Source organism: Hippocampus zosterae, chromosome 5 (assembly GCF_025434085.1).
Source record: "Hippocampus zosterae strain Florida chromosome 5, ASM2543408v3, whole genome shotgun sequence".
Classification (NCBI taxonomy): Eukaryota; Metazoa; Chordata; class Actinopteri; order Syngnathiformes; family Syngnathidae; genus Hippocampus; species Hippocampus zosterae.
The window spans coordinates 302868-329277 of NC_067455.1; the positions used below are offsets into that span (position 1 = coordinate 302868).

The 26410-nt window shown below is 54.2% G+C and overlaps 4 protein-coding genes across 4 annotated transcripts in view; 1 reads left to right on the forward strand and 3 right to left on the reverse strand.

Annotated features, from left to right (window-relative positions):
* The window catches only part of map7d1a (MAP7 domain containing 1a), a 98041-nt gene that overhangs the window by 50775 nt on the left and 20856 nt on the right, over positions 1-26410 (reverse strand). The window lies entirely within an intron of this gene.
* eva1ba (eva-1 homolog Ba (C. elegans)) lies at positions 3466-5825 on the forward strand. The gene is made up of 2 exons (XM_052066012.1): positions 3466-3540; positions 3846-5825. The coding sequence occupies exons 1-2, from the start codon at positions 3474-3476 to the stop codon at positions 4250-4252; spliced, it is 474 nt and encodes a 157-aa protein (XP_051921972.1). The 5' UTR covers positions 3466-3473; the 3' UTR covers positions 4253-5825.
* sh3d21 (SH3 domain containing 21) lies at positions 8109-13804 on the reverse strand. Its single transcript, XM_052065938.1, has 17 exons — positions 13173-13804; positions 12423-12580; positions 12297-12354; positions 12123-12232; positions 11871-11961; positions 11433-11494; positions 11308-11347; positions 10814-10908; positions 10590-10691; positions 10440-10491; positions 10023-10073; positions 9830-9947; positions 9527-9692; positions 9381-9437; positions 9133-9299; positions 8733-8796; positions 8109-8639 (listed from the first exon to the last, which is right to left on the reverse strand). Exons 1-17 carry the CDS (start codon positions 13714-13716, stop codon positions 8607-8609), a joined length of 1968 nt encoding a protein of 655 aa, XP_051921898.1. The 5' UTR covers positions 13717-13804; the 3' UTR covers positions 8109-8606.
* On the reverse strand, positions 14682-24939 carry thrap3a (thyroid hormone receptor associated protein 3a). The gene is made up of 11 exons (XM_052065924.1): positions 24762-24939; positions 20115-20274; positions 18147-18980; positions 17508-18041; positions 17257-17432; positions 17014-17125; positions 16437-16521; positions 15871-16031; positions 15639-15789; positions 15189-15326; positions 14682-15108 (listed from the first exon to the last, which is right to left on the reverse strand). Exons 2-11 carry the CDS (start codon positions 20249-20251, stop codon positions 14929-14931), a joined length of 2508 nt encoding a protein of 835 aa, XP_051921884.1. The 5' UTR covers positions 20252-20274; positions 24762-24939; the 3' UTR covers positions 14682-14928.

Here is a 26410-nt window from a genome sequence, read left to right on the forward strand (position 1 = left end):
GTTTGTTCTGAACTGCTTATCCTGAAATAGAAAGCGGCGGCTCCTCCGTTTTTGGACATTGGGAAAGCACAAAGCCGGCGTTGGCGCTTGTTATTTGGGGACGTGCGCTCGGCTCTTTTTGCACCGTCATCACGTGGTTGTTGCTCACCTCGCCGGGTTTGCCATCCCGCCCATTCGCACAGCACAGCACATTCCTTTGGAGCGGGAGGGCGTCCGCGGGCTTCGTCCGTCGCTGGAAGTTATCCGCGGCCTCGAGGTCCAGCTCTGCGATCGCCTCTGGCGATCTTGATTTTGATCGTTCTGCCGATTGACTTCTTTTGCCACCCGCCCGCACTCCAGCATTCGTCTGCGGCGAATGGAAAGCCATTAAAGCCACGCTCAAAAGCCAGCAAAGAGCGGAGGACGTCGAGGAATATTCAAGGAAGAACGGCACTTTCCCATCAACGCCGAGCGCAGGCTGAGCGGGACCAACGTGACGTGTCCAAAGCTTTTCTGTTGGGGTGGGGTGTTCGAAACGTTGCCCGGACAGACACGAGGCCCAGTTCGGTTGGACGCGGTGGGGCGGTGTGTCGGATGGTCCCGACATCCAGATGGAGAAGAGTTTAGCCTTGCAGAATGGGGATTTCCCCGCTCCCATCACGAAAGCACATCCTGTGTGCTTTTGGGCCACTGGGGGGGGGGGGCTCATTGGGGCCAAAGACACGCAGCGCAGGCCGAGGTCATTCTCACGTTTGGCGGCGTCCAACGTGAGAGACACATTTTGTCCTGGTCACACCCCCTTTTCACAACGTGGTGGAGGGAAGTGCGTCGACGGCGACCAGCGAGACGCTCATCGGATGGTTTGTTGTTTTTGACACGATCTGCCTTCCCCCCACTTGGATTCCCAAAATGCTCAATCAGCCGGCGTTCTTCCATCTCGCCGCAGCTTGCGCCTGCCACCTGCGCCGACCGGCCGGCTTTTCCGCCAGGATTCGCCGAAGGGAGCCCCCCCCCCGCGTCATCGCCGCTGCTCTTTGCTCACTCCCACGTGATGTGCCCGTGCTTGCGGAAAGACACCAAATATCCTGTCGGCGAAACCACACACACACACACACCGCCCCCTCACTGAGTTAGTTGCTTGACCATTTTAGGCTCTTCCTATTCCCCCCCCCAGCCCCCTGTAGAGGGAGGGGTTGGAGGACGGCTTTTCCTGCTCCATGTGCACTGGAGCCAACAGAGGGGAGGAGAGACAACTCTGGTTAGTCAGCCTCCAACTTGCAGAGGAAGTTGCCAGTGCGGCCCCTTCCCACACACACACACACACATGCACGCACACCGCCACTTTTGAGGACTTGAAGCACAGCGGCAAAGGCAGGCCGCAAAAGTTTTCCAGCAAGTTTTGCTGCGGACGGAGGTGTTGGCGCAGCGTTCCCGCAGCTCTCCGGAGCATTTGACCGGGACGGGATTTATTTTTCCACACACCGGTGAGTCCTCGCTCCCCCTCCGTACGACCGCATCCAGCGAGTCATCCGAAAGAGTCGACTGGAATGACGAGCGCTCTTTGCCTCCGCGCCTTTGTTTTGACGACGAACAAACGGTGCTTTCGCCTCACCGCCCTCCTTTCAATGTCCCCATTTGCGCGGAGAGCCGCGATGTTTTGAGCCCGGCCGCGGCTTTTTCCCGTGCGGCCGCGCGCCGTCGGCGAATGACGACGCGCTGCTCGCAGCGCAAACAAAGCCGACCCCTGGTCGCGCCGAGGTCGCGTCCGGCTCGGGAGGTACGCCGCCCGCCGGCTTTTTGGGGTGGCGGGGGGGAGGGGCTTGAAATGCAATAGAAGAAGCCCGTCTGGCGATGGACAGCCGCCAATGTGAACGGCAGCAAGAAGCCTGGGTGGCTTTTTTGAAAACGCATGCGAATCCTGCGAGCGGCGGCGGCACGACGTGGCCGACTATCCGTCCATCCCGTTGAGATGGCGCGTCCTGGGCGCTCGGCAACCCCATTCGGACCCCCCTCCGCCATTTCTTTCTGGATTTGTTTGTTTGTTTTTGCGCCGCAGGATGGAAGGCATTGCGGATGCGCCTGCGCTAGCAAGGCGTCCTTTTTTTAGACGAGGTCCTCCGCCGACTAAACCCGGAAGAGACGGCCTGCGGTGACGCCTCGGGACCCCATCGCGCCTCGGCCGTCACGAGCCAAATGGCCGGCGGCGGCCGTGTAATTGATGCGGCGTGTTGCGCCGCGCGCCTTCCAAGAGCTACGTCACGCTTGAGATCACGGGTGGAGCTTTCTGAAGCCCGCGCTCAAGCAAACAACAACAACAACACGCGAGGACGTCGGGGAGACGGCGCTCCCCGGCCCGCGAAGCCGAGTCCCGTCCCGGGGATGGAATTGGAAGACATCGATGATTTGCGGGAAGCCGGCGACTGCGTCCGAGTCCTCTTTGCCTCGATGGAACTCTTGCTAACGGCGCGCTAAGTGGATGCGAGGATTGCAGGTGCGAATCGCGCGCCACGCGGCCTTGGCAACTTGAGACGGCACACCTGAAAAACCGTCGCGGGACGCCAGGGAATCGCAGTCCAAAGGAGTTGGGTCCTCGTGACGACCCCTTGCCGAGGGTGACCTGGCCCCGAGTTGGCAGCCGTCAAAGGGCATCGCTGTCGTGATGAGGTCGCTTTGCGCAAGTCCCGAATGACGGCGCCGTTGTTCTTTCATTGACGATCACAAAACTAGTCATGTGGCTGCAAATAGCCTTCCTTTCCTGTTTTCCTCGCGTGTCGACGCAACATTTTGCGGAAGTCGACTTGAACGTATGGGGGCGGGGGGGCGCTTTTCTTCAGCGCCTCCGCACCGGCCGGAACCGTCGTTGGCAAGAACAGGAAAGGGACACGTGAATGTTGCGCTGCCGGCGGAGAGCCAAAAGCCGCCTCTGGACTCTTGTCGGTCGGCCGGCTGTTGTTTGCATTGCAGACCTTTGGCCAAGGTCGCGGGCGGGGAGGGGGGGGGGGTGTTTTCAGGAGGATTGGCCGATCGTCATCCTCTGCGTCCAAAACAATCGTTTTGTTGGCAATGTTTGAAATGAAAGCTTAGCTCTCTGGGTTTCGGGATTCGGTAGCGTTGCGTACGATCCATCCCGTCTTACAGGGCGCTTTCACCGCGGCTGCGGCTGCGGCTCGCCCTGGTCCCGATGCGGGCGTGAAAGAGAGCGCCGTCGGGCATCCGCACTTCAGATCCAAGAGCGGGGGGGAGTCTCCCGCTCCATGGCTCAAATGACGCTGGAAAGGTGGGCCAACGCCGAGCCCGAAGTGCAGAAAGGTCTTCTGCGGGTGCCCGCCAGAGTCGCTCCGAAGCCGTCTCGCATCGCACAGAGCGGCTTTTGTTCGGCGTCCTTCCCGCCCGCCGGCGAAGCAAGCTCTGCCGTGTCTCGTGGGCTCGACGCGGAATGTCGGCCGCCGTCCGGCGCTCAAGATGTGCGCGTGTGATCTGTTGCAGAAGCCGCCATGGACGTGAAGAAGAAGCAAATGGATCTCCTGAGCAACAGTATGGCGGCTTACGCGCACATCAAGGGTGAGTTGCGTCGTCTCCTCGTGAGAGGAGAAAAACGTCACTTAAGCATTACTGCGCTGGAATGAAACTTTGAAAACTGAAAGGAATGCATCAAAACTGAAAATCAAGGGAGGAAATCACTAAGCCGACTCAGCGCAGTTCTTTTGATGAGATTCCTTTGAAATCTTGACTCGGCACCGGCGAGCGAGTCTTGAGTCAAGCTAACGTTGAGCAGAGCTCGCATTTTCCGCCGGGTGGGATAGCAAACGGTAGCAGCGCGTTGCGACGTTTCCGTTGAAGCGCCTCCTCCCGCCCGTGTTTCGCAGGCAACCCGGAGAGCTTCGGCCTCTACTTTGTGCTGGGCGTGTGCTTCGGCCTGCTTCTGACGCTCTGCTTGCTGGTCATGCGCATCTCCTGCGAGCCGCGCCACCGGACGGCCGCCGCCGCCGCCGCGCCCGAGAAAAAAATACCGCGGGACGAGGAGGAGCGGGAAAGCGCCGGGGAGGAAGACGACGCGGACGACGTGGAAGCGGCCCCCCCGCCGCTCGCCGTCGCCACCGAGATCCCCGCCGGGAACGGCGGCGCGGGCGACGTGTTCGCCTCGGCCGAGGAGCTGGAGAGGGCGCAGCGGCTGGAGGAGCGCGAACGCATCATCCGGGAAATCTGGAGGAACGGACAGCCGGACGTCCTGGGATCGGGAACGGCCACCGTCGGGAGAGTGCGCTACTACTAACGCGTGCCGGGCCCCCCCCCCCGAGACTCCGAGTTGGGAAGCCGAGCGCATTTGAAGTATGCCGCCGATTCGTTGACTTGAAATGCGCACCCCCCCCAAAAAGTCAGCGCGGAGATTGGGGCTGAGCCGTATCACGGTTGCTCATTGGATGGCAAAAATGCCACAACTTGGAGGTGCTGCAAGTTGGCAGCAAAGCGCCACTTCTAGTTTTTTTTTTTTGGCTGGGGTCTCTGCTCATTTCAGCAGACTTCCTTGACGCCAAAACGCCGGCGGCTGGCCCGTCGGCCGATGGGATCGAAAATCGCTCCCGTAAAACGCGTCTTTTGGCTTGAGATACGACGGAATGGAGACAAAGCAACGAACACGGAGAGCATCGCGGAAGACGGCACCATCGCCGCGTCTGCTTGGATGCATTTGGTGCCGTCTGCAGTCCCGCGGCTAAAGAAAAGAAAAAATGCTTGAGCTTGTCTCAGCTGGTCCGCGACACCCCCCCAAAAAAAGGTCGGGTGCTGCGCTCGGAAAAACGCCGCAGAGTTTCAACGCGATGCCGCTCAAATTGCTTCGGCCTCCTCGAAAGCTAAACCCCCCCCAAATATTCTCAGCAAACGCCTTCTGGGGAGGAAAAAGAACAAAACATCGCTAAAGCCGTGAATGCTAAAGTGCAAATCAGCAGCTGTGCAAGGTGGACTTGAATTGGAGGTCGAGCTCCCTTTGCGTTTGGGGAAAGGGGGGGCGGGGGGACATTCTCTGTCCATGTCCTTCACTTTTTGGGAGCAGTTTGTGCGCTGAGCGGAGAGTAGGACGGCCGTCGCCCAAGTTCTGCCGCGGCAACAAAGAAAACGACTCGGTGAGAACACCAACCTATCGCTTAGCCTGGGGGTGGGGCTGGGGGGGCGGGGCGTACTGAAATGAAGGTCAAAACGAAGCGGAAATGAAAGCATTCCGCTCAAATCAATAGCAGATGCCGCCTCGGGGGGCAAAGGGATTTATCAGCAGAAACATTTGGCAGCGTGTTCCTCATTTGCAAGGGAGCCTCGCCTCGCGTGCCTTATTTGGAATGGAAAGGCATCCCTGGAAGAAAATCTCAGGCTCGAACCACAAACAAAACGGGACCTCTTGTGGGAGAGAAAAACGTTTGTACGCGGCCGGCCGCTGAACAGGAAGCGCCCGCATCTGGTGGGATGGTTCAGAAGGAGGGGGTCGGGGTGGGGGTGGCTCCAAATGGACCTTCCACCGTAGCCACACAAGTAAAAGCGTGTGGGCTATCCACTTCAATCCCTCCCCTCAGTCATGACCCTGAATCGGTTCCCGAGGAGCAACCCAGTCAGCAAAATCGGTCTGGCCCAGCTCCGGGGCAGACGCGACACGTACACTCGGCCCACATACGTCAATGAATGACGGTCCTGCAGTGGCCCACATCTGGCATCCATGATGTGGGCCGCATTGTAAAACCATATCCGGTCCTAACCAGGGAACGGGATCCTGATATCAGCCCGAATTCAACCTCAACCAAGCCACATCTTTCATGAGCCATATGTGACCCACATTAAAAAACACGACTGTGATAAAAATATGTTTATTGTCATAATTTGTGAACTTGACATATAACTCCACATAGAAAAATGCACTTTTCTTTATTCAACAGTGAACACAAAGTCCAAATTGGGATGCAGCTTACTTATAGTAAGGCGTTTTTTGCCCGAAAAAAACGACCATGTATAGTAAGGCGTTTTTAGCTAAAAAAAAAATGACATAGTATAGTAAGGCGTTTTTAGCTAATAAAACGACCATGTAAAGACATTTTTAGCCCAAAAAAATGACCATGTATAGTAACGCGTTTTTAGCTAAAAAATAACGACCATGTAACCATGTATAGTAAGGCGTTTTTGGCCCGAAAACGACATAGTATAGTAAGGCATTTTTGGTCCGAAAAAAACCGACCATGTATAGTAAGGCGTTTTTGGTCCGAAAAAAACGACCATGTATAGTAAGGCGTTTTTAGCTAAAAAATAACGACCATGTAACCATGTATAGTAAGGCATTTTTAGACGAAAAAAACGACCATGTATAGTAAGGCGTTTTTAGCCGAAAAAAAACGACCATGTATAGTAAGGCGTTTTTGGTCCGAAAAAAATGACCATGTATAGTAAGGCATTTTTAGACGAAAAAAACGACCATGTATAGTAAGGCGTTTTTAGCCGAAAAAAAACGACCATGTATAGTAAGGCGTTTTTGGCCCGAAAACGACATAGTATAGTAAGGCATTTTTGGTCCGAAAAAAACCGACCATGTATAGTAAGGCGTTTTTGGTCCGAAAAAAACGACCATGTATAGTTAGGCGTTTTTAGACGAAAAAAACGACCATGTATAGTAAGGCGTTTTTAGACGAAAAAAACGACCATGTATAGTAAGGCGTTTTTGACCCCAAAAAAACGACCATGTATAGTAAGGCGTTTTTAGACGAAAAAAACGACCATGTGTAGTAAGGCGTTTTTGGCCCGAAAAAAACGACATAGTATAGTAAGGCATTTTTTGGTCCGAAAAAAAAACGACCATGTATAGTAAGGCGTTTTTAGCCGAAAAAAATTACCATGTATAGTAAGGCGTTTTTAGCTTACTATACATGGTCGTTTTTTTTAGGGCCAAAAACGTCTTACTATACATGGTCGTTTTTTTTCGGCTAAAAACGCCTTACTATACATGGTCGTTTTTTTTCGGACCAAAAATGCCTTACTATACTATGTCGTTTTCGGGCCAAAAACGCCTTACTATACATGGTCGTTTTTTTAGCTAAAAACGCCTTACTATACATGGTCGTTTTTTTCGGCTAAAAATGTCTTTACATGGTCGTTTTTTTAGCTAAAAACGCCTTACTATACATGGTCGGTTTTTTCGGACCAAAAATGCCTTACTTTCGTTTTTTTCGGGCCAAAAACGTCTTACTATACATGGTTGTTTTTTTTTAGCTAAAAACGCCTTACTATACATGGTCATTTTTTTTAGCTAAAAACGCCTTACTATACATGGTCGGGTTTTTCGGCTAAAAACGCCTTACTATACATGGTCGTTTTTTTTTTTTTTTGCTAAACACGCCTTACTATACATCACTGGTGTCAAACTCATTTCACATGGTGGGCCACATACGGCCTCGGTAGATGTCAAGTGGGCCGAACCAATGAAATGATACAATATATATATAAACAACCAATACAATACCTTTCCTTTTTTTGTGTATAAAGAAGCACAAGAACATGTGTTGACATTTAATGAACATATCTCTTACAAAACATTTCATGAAGCACCTTACATTTCCTTCAAAAAATGTGCAATTTACTTTTATCATTCACATATATGCATTGCAACTGATCCCATTGATTGTACAAACTTTCACAAGTAATTGGTATTGAAAAATATAGTCATGCACTTTCTGATTATTATAAAGAAAGTTTTACATGTGCATATAAAATGTAACTGTAATTTCTGACTACACCTCCTTAGTTTGTAAGGTGTAGGCAGGTGTTTATTCGTATTAGTATGCGAAGGCAAATCGTGAAACTGGGCAAAACTGGGCTCCAAGGCAGCAAGATTAAGGCAACGAACACGGCAACACTTCCTGCTGCGCTCTTATTTTGAAGCGCATTCAACACAGCTTCCGGTAACCGACCTGGTCGTCTGACGCGACAACGGCAGTGGGGAGGGAGACTTTGGCTTCACGCGTTGTTGCCGTTACGAGGAACATGTTTGTCATCATCATAAAGACATTTTATTGATCTGCGCCTTTCAAAACAAGAAAAAAAACAACAATAAAGGGACAGCTAAAACTATCAATAATAAAAGAAGAGATTAATTTAAATGGGGAAAAAAAGCACGGAATCTTTTAATAGCCCAATGGCTCCCCCACGTGGAGATTATGAGAATGGCATCCTTGGACAAAGGAGAAGAAAACTATGAACAGAATGCAGCAAGACTTTTTCTCGTCTGTTCAGCCGCATTGCTATCTAATTGCATCATGTCATACAACAAAAGCCAGGACGCCCATAGAAATGATGATGTCAAACTGGCTTTTACCCTCCTGCGTGTTTCTTACTCACAAGAGTCAATGTGACCCAACTTGCATGGAATCATCCCCCCGCGCCCCAAATTCTCACACAGTGCATATTCTCTTCTCGTGGATTATTTCAACAAAAAAGGGGCAAATAATAAAGAAAGGAGAGCAAGCCTGGCAGAACAAAGGTATCTTTGTTTGGCCCTTCACATTTGCGCACGCATCAATTAATGGCGCGACGCGTCACGAGGTTTCATGTGGTCCTTGTGCAGTCCAGGGGCTTGCGGCGTGACCCGTTGCACTTTGAGATTAATGATTCATCCTCAACACGTGGACTTCTTCCTGCGTGGAAAAAAAAGAATTACACACACACACACACACACACACACACACACAGGGTGGCCGAGCGGTGTTTTGAAGCTGGGCTCGTCTGACCTGCAGCGTCTGTCGTTTGTTTCTCTCGGCCCGCAGTTCCTCCTTCACTTCCTGCATGTCGTGTCTGATCAAACACACGTGCGCACGGAAACATTTAGTCCTGCTCGGCCCTTTGCTGGTACGACGGGACCGGCAACCTCTTTGGTGCAAGTCATTGCAACAAATGCGCATTACAGAGGACATACCAGTCGACCCCACGCTAACACACACGCACAAAGCTACGTGTTGACTTTGGAGTCTGACGTTAGCTAGCCGCCGGTTTGGGGGACGCCCACCGGTGTCTTGAACCGGCGAATGACAAGGAGGTGCGGATCGCGAGAGGACGACTTCCGAAATGGAAAGGAGCCGACGGATTGGCCGAAAGGGGTTGTGGCGCGGCGGACTCGGACGCGGCACTCACTCGTGTCGCGCCCGCAGGAGCTCCAGAGCCGCGCGCAGCTCCTTGACTTCCGCCCGCAGGCCCTCCAGCGTGGGCTCGTCTTTGTGGGCGGGCGGGGCCCGGGGAGGCGTCGGTCGCAGCGGGGGCGGCGTCTTCGCCGGCGGGTCCGCCTTGAGATGCTCCGCAGCCTGCAAGCAAAACAAATGTCATCAAAAGGTCCTTCGGCGCGCTGTGCTGGAAATGGCGTGGCGCTTGGGACGTCGTCGCACCTTTGGCGAGCCGCTTTGGCCCTTCTTGGTCACTTCCGCTTCAGAGTCGTTGGCATTCTGTCCCAAAAATTCAGCAAATTTCTCGTTTGCCGTCGTCTGAAGACTCGCCGTTCCATCACTTGAGCGGCGCTTTTTCTTTTCGCTACCTGCGCTCCGACGGTGGCGCCCGAGGGGGGTCTCCTGGCGGGGGGCTTGGCTCGGTTGGCCGTCGGGTGCTTGAGCTTGTCGCCGTCCGGGTCCGCCCCGTCCAAACCATCGGCGTTTTTATCCTGGGGGGATTTGGGCGGGGATGGCGGCACTTTGCCGTCGGCTCTGCGAGAGGAAAATGGCCGTGATCATCTTTTTCCAAACGCCGCGTGGAGGCCCGCCCGGCGACCCATCACGCTTCAAGTTTTTGCGGCTTTCGACTGGTTTTTCTTTGTTTTTTTTCGACATGGGCAACGTCTCACTTGGGTAAAGCCTTGCCGACTTTGTCTTTGACTTGAGCGGAGGCGTGTTTGTTGATGCTGGGGAGCTTGACTTTGGTCGGCGGGTGGCTGCGCAAATCCTTCAGCTCGGGTTTGTCATCTGCCAAGAAACAACAAGAAACAAATCTGTTTTGGTCGGCCTCGGCGCGTGTGCCAAGCGCGCTTTCCACCCTACCTTTGCTTTTCGTCGGGGCGACCTTGTCCATGACCGGGCTTTCCCTTTTTTCTAGAAAACGCGTGCGCATCTCTTACGGGATTGATAAGCAGTGGCGGCGGCGGCGGCAGCAGTATATAGTCGGATGCCCCCCAGCCCATCTTTTCCCAAACTCATGTGACGGAGGAGTAAACGCGCAAGCTGAAGCAAAGCGAAGCCACTCGCTGAGCGCACGTCAAGCCCAACGACAAGCTACACCCCCGCCGGCGTCCCCCGCGGTGACGAGAAGCGCCCGCCTCCTCCCCTCCCCTCCAAGTTTCCTCGCTCGCTCGCCACCTCAGAGGAAAGCAAAAAGTGCGCCGCAACTGCCTACGGAAGGCGGACGGGATTGGGGGGGGCCGCTTTCCGGCACGTGGAGAGAGTTTGTCAAGGGCGTACCTGAAGCTTCCTTGTTGAGGGCACGCGCCGGCGGGAGGCTCTTGTCGCCGGCCTGGAGAACACACACGCAGACAAAAAAAGCAAGCGCACACTTTTTAGGGGGTGTGGGGGCTGTACACACTCTTTCCATCGAGATGAGCGGCGGCTCACCTTCAGAGCGTCCACGGGCGGGATGACCATGACAAAGTTATCGGGGAAGAATCCGCAGCGGTTGTTGAGCTCGCCCTCCCACCAGCCGTCGTCTTCCGTTTCCTGCAGACGCACAGCACAGTGGCACCCGGCCCAAAAGAACCCCCCCCCCTCCTTCCCAAAGACTCATTTGCGTGGGCAAATGCGGGCCAAAGAAGCAGAGCGGCGCAAAAGCAAAGAGGAACCTTTCTGAGGATGACGACCACGTCCCCGATCTTCAAATCCAGCTCGTCCTCCGCTTTGGCCTTGTAGTCGAACATGACTTGACAGCACTCCACCGCTGAGGAAAGACCGCAAGTGACTTCCAACGAATGACCTTTGTTGTGCTTATCAGCTGCGGAAACTCCAGCAAGATGTCTGCACGCCGGCGTCCCGCTGGGAAAACCCCTCAGCTCTCAAAGTCAACATTGACAAATCGGCGTATCGCCACAAATGCAGTGGTGGAATTTTCACCGGGCACTTGCGAACAAGAGCCGTCCGTCTGCTTTCTGAAACGCCGTCGGCTAATCGCTTCAAGGGAAAGTCGACCCGGAGCCGCGATCCCTCGTCAGCCTGAGCAATCCCCCCCAACCGAACGCAACATGAAGCGTCTCGCCCGGCGGGGCCCCAGCCAACATTTTCTCGGGGTGGCCTCCCCCTTGACGTGAGAAGTGGCAGCACCCGCACGGGCCTCACTTACCGTTTTTGACTTTGCTGCGCACCGTGGCTCTCTGAGAGATCTAGAAAAGAGCCAAAAAAGAGCATCATGGACGCCGTGGCCACGCCGCGTCTGGCATCAGCGACGGCGGGCGGGAGGGACTCCACCTCTTTACTGAAGACCGCGTCGCTCAGCTTGGGTCTGGCCTTGCTCTCGTTGTGTTTGCCGTCTGGCCAGACAAAATCAGCTAAATCAGAGACATCTTCGGGAAACCTCCTCAACTGTTTGTTAGATTTTTTTGGGGGGGCGGGGGGACTGCCCCGCCCTCTTTTTGGTGTCTATTCCTCCTGTGCCCACATCAGATGCTGTAGGCAACTGGACCGCCATTTTTGGAGCTCATTTCCCAGTCCGACTTTGTCAGGGGACGGACGGACGGTCGGACGGGGAAATTGGCTGACAATGGCTGCCGCTTCGGAGCCAAATAAACGGCCTGGAGAGCACAGGGGGGCCCTTGGCCCGATTTGGGCCAATTTCTTGGCACTTTTGTCTTCCGCGAGACAATGGAGAACAACGAGTCCCATTTTCGCCAGGATCGGCGGACGCACCTTTGGGGGCGACGAAGATCTCTCGGACAAAGTTGGACGGGAAGGCCCCCACCCTGCCATTTTTGATGCCCATCCACCATCCGTCTTCAATCTAGAGTGTTGAAGAGGCAGCGAGCGCGTCACAAAAGCGTCCGACCAGCCGAGGCGTCAGCCCGCTCGCGTCGCAGGAAAGCGAGTCGCCGTGCCCAGACGGTGACTCTCGACGGAGCAAACTCCGGCGCCTTCCCCTGCGGCGCCGTTGCCAAAGCTCACCTCGCTGAGGATTTCCACCGTCTCGCCGACGAGCAACGGCAGCTCGTCCTCGTTGACGGGGCTGTAGGCAAACACCACCTCGCACGTCCTGGCTTGTTTCATCCTCTTGGCTGGGGAGAGCAAAGTTTAGAGGGCACCGGCGCGGCCGATTTCCCCCGGGACCCGGTCGCGTACTTGTTCGGATGCTTCTGGGCTCCCGCTTGCTGTTCCCCGTCAAGTAAACGGGCACCTCCTGGAAAGGAAAGGCGTGAGCAAAGGCAGAGCGGGCCGCCTGTGGCCACCTCTCGCCGCTCAACGGACCTTGACAAAGTTGGCGGGGAAGATGCCTCGCTTGCCTCGCAGCTCGCCCTCCAGCCAGCCGTCCTCGCCGGCCTTGGTGACGTTCTTCACCACGTCCCCCATTCGCACCGTCATCTCGTCCCCCATGGTGCCCTCAAAGTTGATCAGCACCAGAACCTCTGCGGCACAACGGGGGGGGGGGGGGGGGGGGGGGGGCGCAATCCTTCCAATCTTTACGGACGCCCGATGAATCATACGTACATAGTCGCCGTGAAATTTCGAGGCAAATGTGAAGATGAATGCCAAATGGACCTCCACGACTTGCAGTTATATTTTTAAAAAACGTGCTAAATGATAGACTACACATTGGCAGGCGGCCATTTGATATTTCAGTCTGTTGGCGCGGCGGTGTCAAAGTCGAGGCCTGGGGGCCGGGGCCGGCCGGCCGGGTCCTTCGATGTGACGCGCGAAAACAAATCGCGTGCGTCGACTTGCGTGCCCCTTGCTAAAATCCCAAAAGGTCGTGTGTGTGTCATCACCTTGAGATTTCAACTCACTCAACAATCAGTCAACAAACTTTGAGAGCTGCCCGATTTCAAAAGGAGTCATCCATCAATGTGTTGTGTACAAATCCTAATCCGATGAAACCTTGATTTGGTTTCGGTGTCCTAACGGCCCCGCCAGGGGTGGCGCCAACTCTGCGCCCCCCTCCCGCGTCTTCCTCGCAAAACAACCGCAAAAAAGTCGACTCGGCGCGTGGGCTCGACTCACCCATCGCGTCCGACTTGGTCTTCCGCGGTCCTCCGAAGTCTGCGACGTCGTCTGCGACCTTCTTCCTACTCGTCGAACGGGAACCTTTCCCGAGGCTTGTCGCGGCAAGTCGAAAGCGAGGAGGGAGGAGGGAGAGCCGGAAGGAAGCAAGGTGGGAGGGGAGGGGGAAAAACAGGTGAGGCCGGTTCGCAAAAGGCGCAGCTGAGCCAAGTGTTTCTTCTTTGCCACCTGTTCGCGGCGAGATGAGCCAACCACACAAGAATTCAGTCGCTTCACTTGCCGTCAACGTCACGGAGAGTCTCAGCCTTGCCTTTGTGGGAGGAGTCAGCGCGCCACCTTCTCCTTCTCCTTCTTGTTGTTTTTTGGGAAAGAACAAAAGTACTCGAGACAACCCCGAAAAGCAGAACTGGAAGACGAGAAACGGAGTCGCGTCCTCGTCACGCAGTCGAGGAAGGCGGCCGGGAAGACGGAAGAGAAACGCGTCCAATGGCGAGAAACGCGTCGAATTCCTCCGCGTCGCTTGCGTCTTTTCCACGTGACTCATCAGTCAAGAGTTGCCATACTTGCCTCGGGCACGATGCGAAAGCAACAACGCGTCATTGGAATGTGAAACTTGAGCGGACTTTCCTTCCGCGGCACAACACGCAGGAGACGGCTCGTCTTCTTCGCTTGATGTTGTGTTTGCTCGCAGTTTTCGCTTTTCCGAGTGTCCGTCAAGTCATCACGTCATTGACGGCGGCCCTAAAACCTTTCGAGTCGGGAAGGCGCGTAGTCTGTATTTGCTTCGGTGTTCAACGAATGAATAAAGGGCAGATTTTTTAAAAAAGCAGTGTTTGCTTGGCAGCCGCAACCAACATATGGGCGCCGAATGTTTTGAAGGCGCCAGTCATTCGTTCCGCCACACCTCACTTCCGATTCTGCCGGAAATGGGGGCCGCAAGCGGCACAATTGGGATAAGGCGGATCCCAATTCACATAAGGCGTCATGTGAAGCAAAACTGGAAAAGGGAAGCAAGCGGCAGGAAATCTCTTCTTTCAAGATGGCTGGCAAAACAAAAATGCCAATTCCGTGCTAAAAATGGAATCTTGGCACAATGAGACATTTGTATAGGGGGAGCGGCTTCACCACGCACGTGTGAATCCGCTTGAATCGGTGTCACGCGTGGATCCGCTTGAAGGAACGTCAAAATCCAATCGGTGTTTGGCGAGATCTAAAGCTCCTCCCCAGAACAGAAATTCCAAATGAGAACAATGTCCTCAAAGTCCAGGAAGTGCCCAGCCACTGTCAATCCGACAGACGAGCTGACTTTTCGCTGAGCCATGACTGGCCGTTGGCTTTGTCCGCCGCGGGCCAACCGAGTCGCCTCGAATACCCGCAGGAGCTGTGACACAACCATGACCGCAACAAACATGCAGCGTCTTACAATTTTAATCATCGTTTAAGGCACCAATGGCTTGGCTTTTTTTTTCTTTTTCATCCCGAGAACAAGAAGAAGCAGTCCCCCCCCCCCCCCCTCACTTGGCTAAAGTCTTGCGGTTTTAAAAGGCTGGAGCTCATTTGAAAAGTTCAAGGCACAAACAATGTTTTTTTTGGGGGGGGGAAGGGTTCTCTCCAGAGACTCCCCCAAAAATCCAGCAGTCATTTAGTAAAGCATAACTCGAAGCAAGGTGAAACAACAGCACGCCGCCATGTTTGCGAGTGTCCAGTGAGAGTGAGCGTCATCTTTAATCAAGACGCAAGAGCTGCGGAAAGGGCGTCAAGCGTTTGCGTCTTTCTGGTCCCGTCGGGCGGGGTCGCGCCGCGTGCCGCTTTTCTCTCCGTCCGGCGGGAAGCCATCTCGGGCCCGCGCGTTTGGCCCCCAGGCGTCGGCTTTGCGGATGATCAACCTGGGCCGTCCGCCGCCCGCTCGCCCTTCCGCCTCGTCCGCGTCACGGCGCTGGCTCGGCGGGACGGAAAGAAACTCCTTGTTCAGTTGTCAAGAGAACGCAGGCGAATGCGGGGAGAAAGCCGTCCTACCGAGTAGTGCGTTCTGCTCTTTGGGGCGCATTCCCGGTGCTCATTTTGGGGGGCCGCCGCCGCCGCCACCGCCACACCCGGATCGCAGTCGCCTTGGTAGTTGGCCCTCCTCCAGCCCCTTGCGCTGAATCGTACTCGCTACAGCAGAAAGGCACGTTCTCAAGCGCCAAGTTGTGGGCCGGCCAATGAATCCACCGCATTGATTACTGCGAACTGTGTATCGATCTCGATATTGCACGATTGGGCTCGTGACATGATGACGAGGAGGAGAAAAAGGATCGATGTTGGGAGAGGCCGCTCGGGTACTTGAACTCTGTCAAGTTTGCCCCCCGACGGAGCCGCCCCGACGGAGCCGCCCCGACTCTCCCTTGAGGAAAATGGGGTGGCGGGCGGGTTCTCTCATGGTGCGGCCCGAGTTCTGGCAGCAGACAACTTCCAAAGGGAACTTACGCATTGGCTCCAGCGCGGTTCTTTTTCCGCGGGCGCCTCAGTCCGAGCCAGCCGAGCCCCGTTCAAGCCGTCCTTCGCCAGCTCGGGCGCCTCGTCCGCGTGGGACTTTGAGGAGGATGATGAGGACGAGCTGGAGCGAGAGAACTTGATCCTACAGGGGGGAGGGGGGGGGGCACATGCGCGTTCCAGCGGCATCCTGCAATTTTGCTGGGAAATCTGTCACGTACTGTACCTGGATCTCTTGGAAAAGGTTTCCTCCCCTCCGGCGGGGTCCGGAGAAGGGGCCGAGCCCCCGTCCTGATGGGAATCTCTTTCGCCGCTCGAGTGCTTCTTACGGCGTTGGATATCCAAGCGCAGGTCCATGGGGTCGCCCTTGCTTTTGTCCCCGACGTCCTGAAGAATGCGCAAAAGAACAAAGCGTCGTGGGGACGGACGGCCTAGGGGACGACGAGCGTGCGAGTCGGCGCCTAAACGAAAGCCAAGTGCGCGTGGCGGCGAGAGCGAGGGGGCGGGACAAGTAAGAGCCAATCCAAGTCGTCGCGCTCGTCTTTTCGTTTGGCTGCTTTTTGCATCGTTTCATTCTTTGGATACTTACGACGACATTTCGTCCCTTCGGCCGGCGCGGGCGTCCACGTTTTGACTTTGGTCTGATCGCTGAGCCGCAGGGCGCCGACATAATAAGCGAGTCGCAACAAAGTCCGAGCGCCGCATCCACCACATTGGCTCACGAGAGGCGTCCAGCTGGCCCGCCGCTGCGCCGTTGGCTTTTTAGGTTCATAGTGCAAAATATTGGGTCACCTTGTCGGCGCCGTCCTCTGAGCTTTTCATTGCCTCAAAAACCTTGGCGTGTTTCTTAAAAGCGCTTGGCGAGACGTCGATTCTCCTGCAAAGGAGCACACGGCCGCGGCGGTTACGAATTTCAAACAGGCACCGCCGCATCCAAAGTGCTGTACAGTGAGCAATTGAACATATAAACAGGAAGACAAATGGGTAAGAAAGGCGCTAGAAGGCACCAAACAGTAAAACCAACAACAAATACAAGAGGTAAGGTGGCGCCAGATTATTCAGAGATTTGAAAACAAAGAGGAGGATCTGCTCCCTCCCTCTCCCTCTTGCGAGCAGCGGCATTGTGGAGCAGCTGGAGGCGCTTCATGGAGGACCGGCTGACATGACATTGCAGTCATCCAGCCGGGATGTGACAAAGGCATGAATGACCGTCTCAAAGTGTTCATGTGAGAGGAGAGCTTTTTTTTTTTTATCTGAGAGAGGAGAGGGCGGCGCCGAGCTACGAAGGAAGAGGTGACCTTGGCCCGCAAAGAAAACAAACAAAAGTTGAGGCGGGACGGCGCAGAGAAACGCCGGCGGGCGACTCTACCTGTGAATCTGGGGGCTCTTTCTGGCCTTGGCGCTCTCCCTCTGCGCAGCTTGCCTTTGGTAGATGCCGAATCGCTCGTTCAGAGTCATTCGGGGAGGCGCAAAGTGCTGGGCTGCGTGAAAAATGCACACGCCTTATTCTCGCTCCTTTTCCCTTCCGTCCTACGCGCAAAGTTCTCCAGTTTCCATTTGGAAACTTCCGTTGGTCCCTACGAGCGTTCAAGGCGGTGGATTGGAGGCTCACCTCTGACGTGGTGCAGGACGGCCACAATGTGCTGCGCAAACCGCTCGGAGGGGGTCCTCTGCATGGCGGCGCTTGCAACGTGTTGAAAGACGCGGCGGAACTCCCGCCCGCGACTCTTTGAGCATCGCGCCAGGTCCTCGGAGAACCGGCGCTCCTCAGCCAAGGTCTCGCAAGCGCTGAAGGCCGTAACGGTGAGTCAAATCCCCCCCACGCGGCGAGCCGAGTCTCCGAACGACAAGAGGAGAACTTACCCGATCGGGCCGTCTCCGAGGAGATCCATTCCGACGTCGAGCTCTGGCTCAGGTTTTCTCAGAGACAACGGCGGGGGGTCCGCTTCCGCCGAGGCGTTTGAGCTCCGCCTCAGCGGTGGCGCGAGAGACGGCGCCGAGGGAGGTTCGGCCGCTCCGCCAAGTTGGCGCTCCGGTTCTTCAAAGGACATTTCCCGCCGAGCCGCGGCGTAGCTCTCCCCTCCGAGGGCGTCGGCTCCCTGCGAGGAGGCCGGACGTCGCCGCCCGTCGAACGGCTCCCCGGAGCAACGCGCGGCCTTTGGAGCGGGCCGGTCCGGGTCCCCGTTGTCGAGCGGCTCCTCCTCCGCCTCATGGGACGGAGGAGACCAACCCTCACGTAAGTGGTTCAACGTCACTTTGCCGTCGGGCTCTTCCGTGCGGCGCTTTAGCGGCGGCGGCGCGGCGCTCACGTGGGCTTGATCGTCCTCGGCGCTCTTTGCCCCCGCGCTGCCGTTTTCCCAAGCGGGTTGAGCTTTTTTCACGTGCTCCTTCAGAAACCTGAACCGGGGTCGCGCACACAACAACAAAATGAAAAAAGAGGGCGGAGCTAGCGCAAAGACTCTCTGCGCAAGTAGACGAGCGATGACGGAAAAGGTGTCTTACTTTCTGAAGGCGTCCGAGATGGCCGTTTTATCCGCGTCCGGGAATTCCTCGCTCTTGAATATGTCGAGGCTGCAGAGCATTTGGTCGAGCGCTTCCTGGGACAAGATATCGGTACGTGGTGCGCTACAGAGCGCCCGCCAAGAGGGGGCGCCACCGGTGCCGGTGTCATTCGGGGCAGCCCGCTGGGAGTTTTGCCGGCTCTGAACATCGACGGCGGGAGTTTCCACACCGGCGTTCTTTGGACTGCTGTCGCATTCCGCCGGGACTTTGCAGCCCCCCTCATTTTGAGCTTCTCGCGCGTGGATTGCCTCCAATCGCCGCACTTCCGCCCCGTCTTTCCGGGCCTCCCCGCAGGCCGAAAGCTCCTCTTTGACAGCGTTGCAACTCTGCTTCGCCGCCAAAGGGACTTTTGGAGAAGAGCCGTGAGAGGAAGCGTTTGAATGCAGAGATTGCCTGGACGCCGGAGAAAGGGATCGCTCAGAGTGTCCGGGGGGAGGAGGAGGGGGGCTTGTGGAGAATTTCTGGGGGCCGGCTCGCCCTTGGGGCTGCTGTTGCTGCTTGTGTGGGTTCTGCCTGTCATTTTTCCAGTGGTTACGGACATTGTTGTTGTGGTTGTAGCCCCTCCCGTTGCCGCCGCCGCCGCCTCGGCCTCGGTTGCCGGCGCCACGCTGGTATCGCCCGCGGGAGAAGTAGCCCCGTCCTCTGCCTCGGGAGTTGTACGGCCTCCGGAAGCCGCGGTGGTAGCCCCGGAACTCGCGGCTGTTTTGGTACTTCTTGTCGCGGTTATAAAGTGGAGATCTGGACCGGGACCGCGATCGAGACCGGGACCTCGAGCTACAAGAGAGACAGAGAGAGACAAAGAATAATAAATCCAGCCAATTTCCAGCCTGGTTTTGCTCCCTACACCTTGGTGGGTTTTTTGTTTTTGTTTTTACACACTTACACACACGAGTATCTGCATGTGAGTACTTTTGCCACCTGTGTATTTGGGTTACTGGACAAGACACGAGACGAAGTGCAGCTGGTGCCAATGGCGCCGTGCTGTCCAAGTGACCCAGCCGAGGCTTTTGATTCAAGTCGAGCTTCCGATTTCTTTTTCCATTTGCAATCTCCTCCAAAGTATTTCTCCTCAAGCACTCAGAGCCCTCATCTCCTTGATTGGCCATCATTCCATTCCACTGTACAGGACGGCAACGGGATATTTTGACCCCCCCCACCCCCAAAAAAAGCCACAGAAGATGTCCTTACGTCTGTGCAGGACTTCTTGCGGTTGATGCAGAAAAGATGAAGGGCTACCAAGGGATAGTGACACAATGGTTCCACACGGTGGCTCCGGCGCTCCTCTTTTGCGCACCAATGGAAGCTCAACATCAAATATGCGCTCGTCTGCAAATGCTGAGCGTGAGTCCATGCCGTTAGCTCTCGAGTGAGTGTGTGTGTGTGCCGGGCACATTTTGACTCCGGGGGCGGGCAGGAACATCATGTCCTAGTTGCCCCTGGCATCTTTTACAAGGCAAAGTACTCTCTTTGCTCCGTGGATGGAAATGTTCGAGGTCTTGAGCTGGACAAAGCAGCCAGCCAGGTCTACCGAAACCAAGGCGCCCATCCAACAGGCAAAAAAAAAAAAATAGGACATGAAAGGAGACGTGAGAGAGGTGCAGAAATGCAAAGAAAGAAAATCACTCACCGCCTCCTTTTTTTCATTGGAATAGCGAGCGATTCACGAGGCGCCGCGCCGAGCCGCTCTGCACGCCGAATGGCAGCGCTACGCGCTTACTGCGTCACGTGGACCAAACGGAGGAGGAGGAGGGCTCTACTCAAATCCCGTTTGACTCTATGTGTGCTGGTAATGGGGGCCACCCGCTTGGCGGGGCGAATCCATTAATGGCAAAATCAATTTCACACGTCATCAGCCTAAGGCACAAACACCACAAAGACTTTTTTTTTTAATGTGTGAGAGAACTCTACCTGTAACGATGTCTCCTGGAGCGGGATCGCGACTGGCTTCGTTGAGACCGCGAGGTGGACCGGGACCCCGAGCGCGATCGTGACCGGGACCTGGAGCGACTCCGAGACCGAGAGGCTGATCTGGTGGCTCTGGACATCCCTGCTGGCAGGCCAGGCGGCGCTTCACACTTTTAGAGAGCAAAAAGAGTATTCCATTCCGGTCACAAGTTTCAAAACAAGGAGGAGGAGGAGGAGGAGGAGGGCAACAGTGCACAAAGCGAATGAGAGCAACGGAACATCCCAAAGGGGTTGACGGGCATTTGGCCGAGATCAGAGAATCATCAGAGAGAAAACCATCCCAGTTGAAAAAACAAAGAGTTGAAAGAAAGCAACGCGAGGATGGCAGCTGCTTCAGAGGAGGCTGCAAGTCGTGTTGGGCATCAAACACAAGCCGCTTTTATTTTGTCACTGCTCCTCCTCATTTGCATAAAGGGCGGACTTTGCTCCATCACCCGACGAGCGCTCTGGCGCTCGCCATTGTGTCGGCTGCACAAAATCGCAGTGTAATTTACAGCGAGTCCAAAGAGTGACATCGGTCTTTGCGCAAGCCGTCATTCTGGTCTCTCATGTCTTTGTCCAATCTGAAGATGGGAACTGCGAAGCTCCCAAACGTTGACTTGGCTGGACCATGTCAATGGTCTGCAAGCCGTGTCATGGCTTGCGTTTCTGACCCGCTATTCATTTGAAGCGAGTCCAGATTGAAAAAGATGCCGTCCAAAGTGTCGTTGCTGTTGTTGTTGTTGTTGTTTTGAGGCCACCGTTAGAAGAGAAGGCGATGGGATCTGCAATGACGCTCTCTTGTCGAGTCATTGCAGATCCCTGCGGATCCGCGAGGGATCAAATCGCCCGATGGACTTTGGAGAGAAGGAAAGCGACGGGGATTTGAAAAGCGGCGCAGCCCATCACATTGGCCTGTGTGTGTCCTCGCTACTATTTTGGAAAGTATGAAAAGCCCTCCGTGTGCCCGGCCCCTCCCTTTTGCTCTTCTCTCATAAGCGCCGCGAGCACGCCGCGAGAACGCCGCGAGCACGCCGCGAGCACGCCGCGAGCACGCCGCTCTGCCTGTTCCTGCCACTTTGTTGTCATTGGCTTGCAGGGCGCAATTTCCTGAAGGCTGCAGCCTCAACTGAGCTTAGCGGCCGTATTCCAAGAGCGCGCCGTTTTTCCTCTCGACATCTTTTGGGAGATGTTCGCTCGCATGACAGCAGTCGTCCCGGACATTGACAATTAGCTTCCTCTCTCAAATGGCCCGCCGGCCGCAGTTGGGGCCCCTTCTTCCAAGCCGCCGCATTGAGCAGCAGTTGGCCTCACGGCAAGAAAGTTACAATTTCAAATGTGCGTCAGTCAGCAGTGGCCTTTCTGTCTCCGGCCGGGTTCCGCCTCTTCGCTTCAGACAACGTGCGCCTTTTGCGAGAATGGCGCCACCGTATCAGATCTGGCATCTGTCCGCCGTGTACCCTTTCACGCGGCTTGTAAAAGTCTTCATTTACAAGCCACACAAAATGCTGGAACGGGGGGGTCGTACCATGGATATATCGAATCTTCTGAGGTGAAGTGATGGCCTGCGCCCCATGAGGACCTTTCCCCCTGCATTTTCAGTCTCTTTCTGGTATCGACATGGAAGCGAAAGGGGCCGCAGGGTGTCGACACCCCGTGAATATTCCATTTCCTGAAGTCACATTCAAAGTCCGGAGGCGTGGCCGCGAAGAACGGGAGTATCGCGGGCCTGGAACTGGGGCCTGAAGGTTTGGATTGGCCTTCAGGCCACTTGACTCCAAGATTGTTTCTTAATAGCCTCCATTTCGCAAAGCATCACGGCAATGGGGCGGGGCGGGGGCGTATTCAGTACCTGCCAAAAATCCACCACCTTCTCGGAACTTGCATTGGCAGTTTGAAGCGCCAAAGACTTAAGACGATGCACAATGCGTCGCGTGTTCGCTCAAAACATCCCATGGTTGAAAGCTGGCTTCCAGACTCCTGCCATCTGTTTCCATTGAGAACCATCTGCAGCTGTTCCTAAACGCTGAGATCTTAGCCGCTTCGCACGTTGACACTTTTAATCAGTCAACGCCGGATTTGCTCACAAACGCGTCGCGTCCCGATACGACGCTTGTGAACGGATTCCCGACAACAAGAGTGACCACATTCAAGGCCTCGCGTTTTCTCAACTTGACCAAAACGTTCTAGAGTAGCTTTTTCTTCCACGATGAAAACAGAAGCTCTGCGTTTCATGAACAGGGTCAGAATGAGATGATGCGTACGTACAGGCGCGATTGGAGCTTTTTCGAATAGGTGGCCTTCTCGGAACTCGACTACGGCGGTTCCGCACGCGCTTGACTGGAGCGGGACTTCATTGTAAAGCCGGGACTAAGACATTGCGGATCTAAACGGTCCTGACATAGACAAACAGCGTAACAGCTGCCGTTCAATTTCACCTAATCAACAACGGACCTGTAACTTGATGCGCAGCTCTAAGTGGCCGAGAGCAGAGAGTCCGCCGCCTTCAAGGTCTCGATGGCTTTGGCCGGGAGGCCGCGGCGGGCAACTGGAATAACATTTGCCATCCTAATGTTCCCTCCGGCCCGGCGCGTCCATTCGAGCCATCGCGGCTCGGGTGAAAAGCAACGGCGCTTGCACTCCCCTGTCAAGACGCCACGAGGCGGTCAGGACAGACAACGGGGCCTCCGACAAAGATAAGCCACGCGGCTTCCTGCTCGCCTTATTAAACGAAAACAAGGGCCTCGCTTCAGTCTGACTCTTTGTCCAATTCCGAGAGCTCACGGGAGCGCCTGTGTTGCGACACGCTTCTTTGTTGAAGCCGATCTCAACGCCGCTGCCGTGGAGAAACACTCGGCCAAATGAAACGTCGCGTCCCGTGATTTCGCGTCGCGTCCCATTCCAGCCGGAAGGCTCCGATTGGGCGCCCACCGCCATGTGGCCGCGACACGTAAAGGGCGACCGAGTGTCACACGCCCGTGATCATCAGCAAGCTCTGCGCAAGCCTGACATTGAAGCTCTTCATTTGAATCAGTCAAGTCCAGTCAAGAGTATTTCTCGATCACTTTCAAAGAGCCATGGCTGCATCCAAAGTGCTGTACACGGAGCGATTGAACATGCACAATAAACAGGAAGACAAATGGGTAATCAGGTGCGTTGCAACAGGGAGACTTGGAAAATATGCAGGACAGCGGCCCTCCGGGACATCTATGATCTAGGCAATTCAAAATGTTTCTTTTTTTGGGGGGCAGGGGGGTAGGGGGGGAGGGTTGATCTCCTGGTAACAGCTGGGCTTATATGCATGCCAGGCCAGAAAGGAACCAACGACTAAACCGTCTTTCAAATAGCAACGCTCACGTTTCAGACGGTGGAGTCCGGCCATCTTTTGAAAGTGACTCTTGATCTTTGCACACATCGGCCACACCGTCAATAGGAGGACATCATTTAGAAGGACTTCTTTACAAAACGAGACAAATACTTTCCATTTGCCGCGTGGGCACGCACTCCAAAAGCATTCACTTCAAAGGTCACAGTCCATCCCCGATGGGGGATTTTGAATTTCAGCGAGTTAGGCGCGCGTGCCTCCTCGTTTGGATTTACGTCGACAGTTGCCGACTCGGTTAAACAAATGCCCCCCCAGGCCCGCGGCGCTATTTTTGCGTCATGACGGCAACACAACGGGACGACTGTGAGAAGCTTCGCCGTTCACTGGAACTTTCTGCCACGTCCGAGGTTGATTTATTTGATTTTTTTTCTGTCCACGATGGGTTGTAAGACATGGAGTGTCATGGCGTTTGTGTTTCCTCTCCTAAACAATGAGCTCAATGTAACAGACTCGCAGGCTTTTATGTTTATCCTTTCATCCGGCGCAACGGGACACTGGAGCAAATTGAACGCACATTCATATACCGCAAGTCTGGCGGCGCTACGTCTTATCATGGTGGATTTGCATGCGTGTGTTCTCGTGGACAGCTGGCGCTTATCAAAGCGGATCACATTGAATCCCGCATGGCAACAGCAAACTTCCTGAGTGACTAACACAAACCCGGAGCGTTTGTCGCCGGCGAGCAAGCTCTCTACATTCAAAATAATGCGGCTTAAAATAGACAAATAAATAAAAGAAGAATGTAGCTCGGAATGAAAGATATTCAGATGAACTATTGCGCACCCAAAAAGCCAAAAGTATGCAACCAAAACTCTAGTCACTAAAATTTTTTTTCAAAACTACAGAAAAACTGGAAAGGGCTAAACCACGGGTGTCAAACCAAAGGCCCGGGGGCCAGATGAGGCCCGCCGCCTCATTTTATGTGGTCCAAGAAAGCAAATCATGTGCGTCAACTTCCATGGTCCTTGCTAAAATCCAAAATAGCAAAATGTCAAATTGCCATTTGTAGCAAAGGACGGTGAAATTTTGCAATCATTTTGTTAGCTTGTTAACATACCCGTGAACAATAATTGAACAAACTATTAAAGTTGACAAACAAGCCATCCATCAATGTGGAGAATGATGACATCAATTGACCCCCCCCCCCTAAAAAAAAAATAAAACAATCAAGCGAGACATTGGATGCACATCGGGATGCTTGCGAGAAGGAGCAACCAGCGAGTCACTTACCGGTCAACTTTTTTCCTCTTTTGTTGTTGGCGTTGACGTCGACTCCCGTTTGGCAGCACCAGAAAGCCTCAAACGGCGTCCGGCTGCGCTGCTCCTTGCGTGCGCGCGAACTGCCGGCGCGACTGGCTCACTTATGGCAGCGAGCTCGTGCATGCGCACGTGTCCGACAGAGGAGACGGGGGAGGGGCACGCGTTGGTCTTTTTTTTTGTTTTTTTTTTTACTGTGTGTACGCACATCGCTGTCAAAAAAAAGACAGTGATTGAAATGTATACTTTATGGATATGAAATGACATTGTAATCAAAAATAGCCATGTCCAAAACTATAAACCTCATCCAATCCACGTTTATGTTCACAGCAGCTGCAGCTCTAACAAAGCGATTGACAACATCATTTAACAGAACACAATCACGAAAAGAATAACCTTCAATCGAGTCGCTGTCTGCGGATCACTGAGGGATTACAAAATGCCTACAAAAAAAATTAATGCCGAGAAGTTGTGAGACTGACAAATGAAGAAATAAATCAGCTCATAATATGAGGACACGTGTAACTTGATCAAAATATAAATAAGGGCAACATCTTTTGTGAATAAAACGTTTCTTTTAAAGCTCAAATTCAGACAAAGACACCAAAAACATCAGGGGGGAAAAATACACAAGGAATCAAGATCATCGAGATCATCTCATAAAAAAAGAATAACTGAACTTGGTTGTGTCAAACGACCGCAAAAAGCCGATTGCTTCGCAGCCTTTCGAACTGAGCCGCAGCCATCTCGAATGGAATCGTAATCCCGCGCTATCAAACTGCAATTGACCGGCGACCGGTCCAGAGTGCAAGAATGGGGAATTGGGAAGGTTATTTGCAGCCATGGCTGTTTGAAAGTGCTCTATCAATACCGTTGAGTTGAGTTATTTCACACAGTCAGTGACAAATACAGTCACCCCAAGAGCAACTTGTGATGAGGCAACTGCGTCTTCCCTGAGCCAGTCAGACTGCATCGCTCGCCACGCCACAGACTCGACAATAAGGCGCAAAGGGCACCGCTAACAAAGTTACCTGGAGAGAACGTGGTCAAGTCGTCGCCGCCGCCGGGTTGAGCGCTCCGGAGCGGATCGAAAGCACGGCCGTCATCGAAAAGTTATTGCGTGCCGTGTGAGCAAATGCTTTTGCATATTGGTCGTTTTTCCTACCTTGGAAAAAATAGGAATAGAATTTGCAACTTGCCCAGTTCATATACTTTCTCGTATAATGTAAAAAATAAACATACTTACGATTGTTAGGCGCCCTGGGTCTGGCTAACTGCGCCAGCAAATAAGGTCGCTGTGCAACGTCCCGACTGGAATCGAGAAGGGAATCTTTGACAAGATGGCCAAACAATCGCAAGGAGCGGAAATTCTATGGGAGGACGATTCTCAACAAGAGCCGCTTATCAATTCCCATTCCTTACCGGAGTATGCACCTCCTCTGGCCCAAAGTCGGCTCATTTCGGCTCTGGCTCGATAAGCGCTCTAGAAAATGGATGGATGGTTGCACTTTTCCCATGCCGGCAGCCATTGTTGCATGAGGAAGCGGCCGTTTCAGTTGAAACTTGAGTCGTTCAAGGCCTCCCTCCGACGAGATTTTCAAAAAATGTTCGTCGTTAA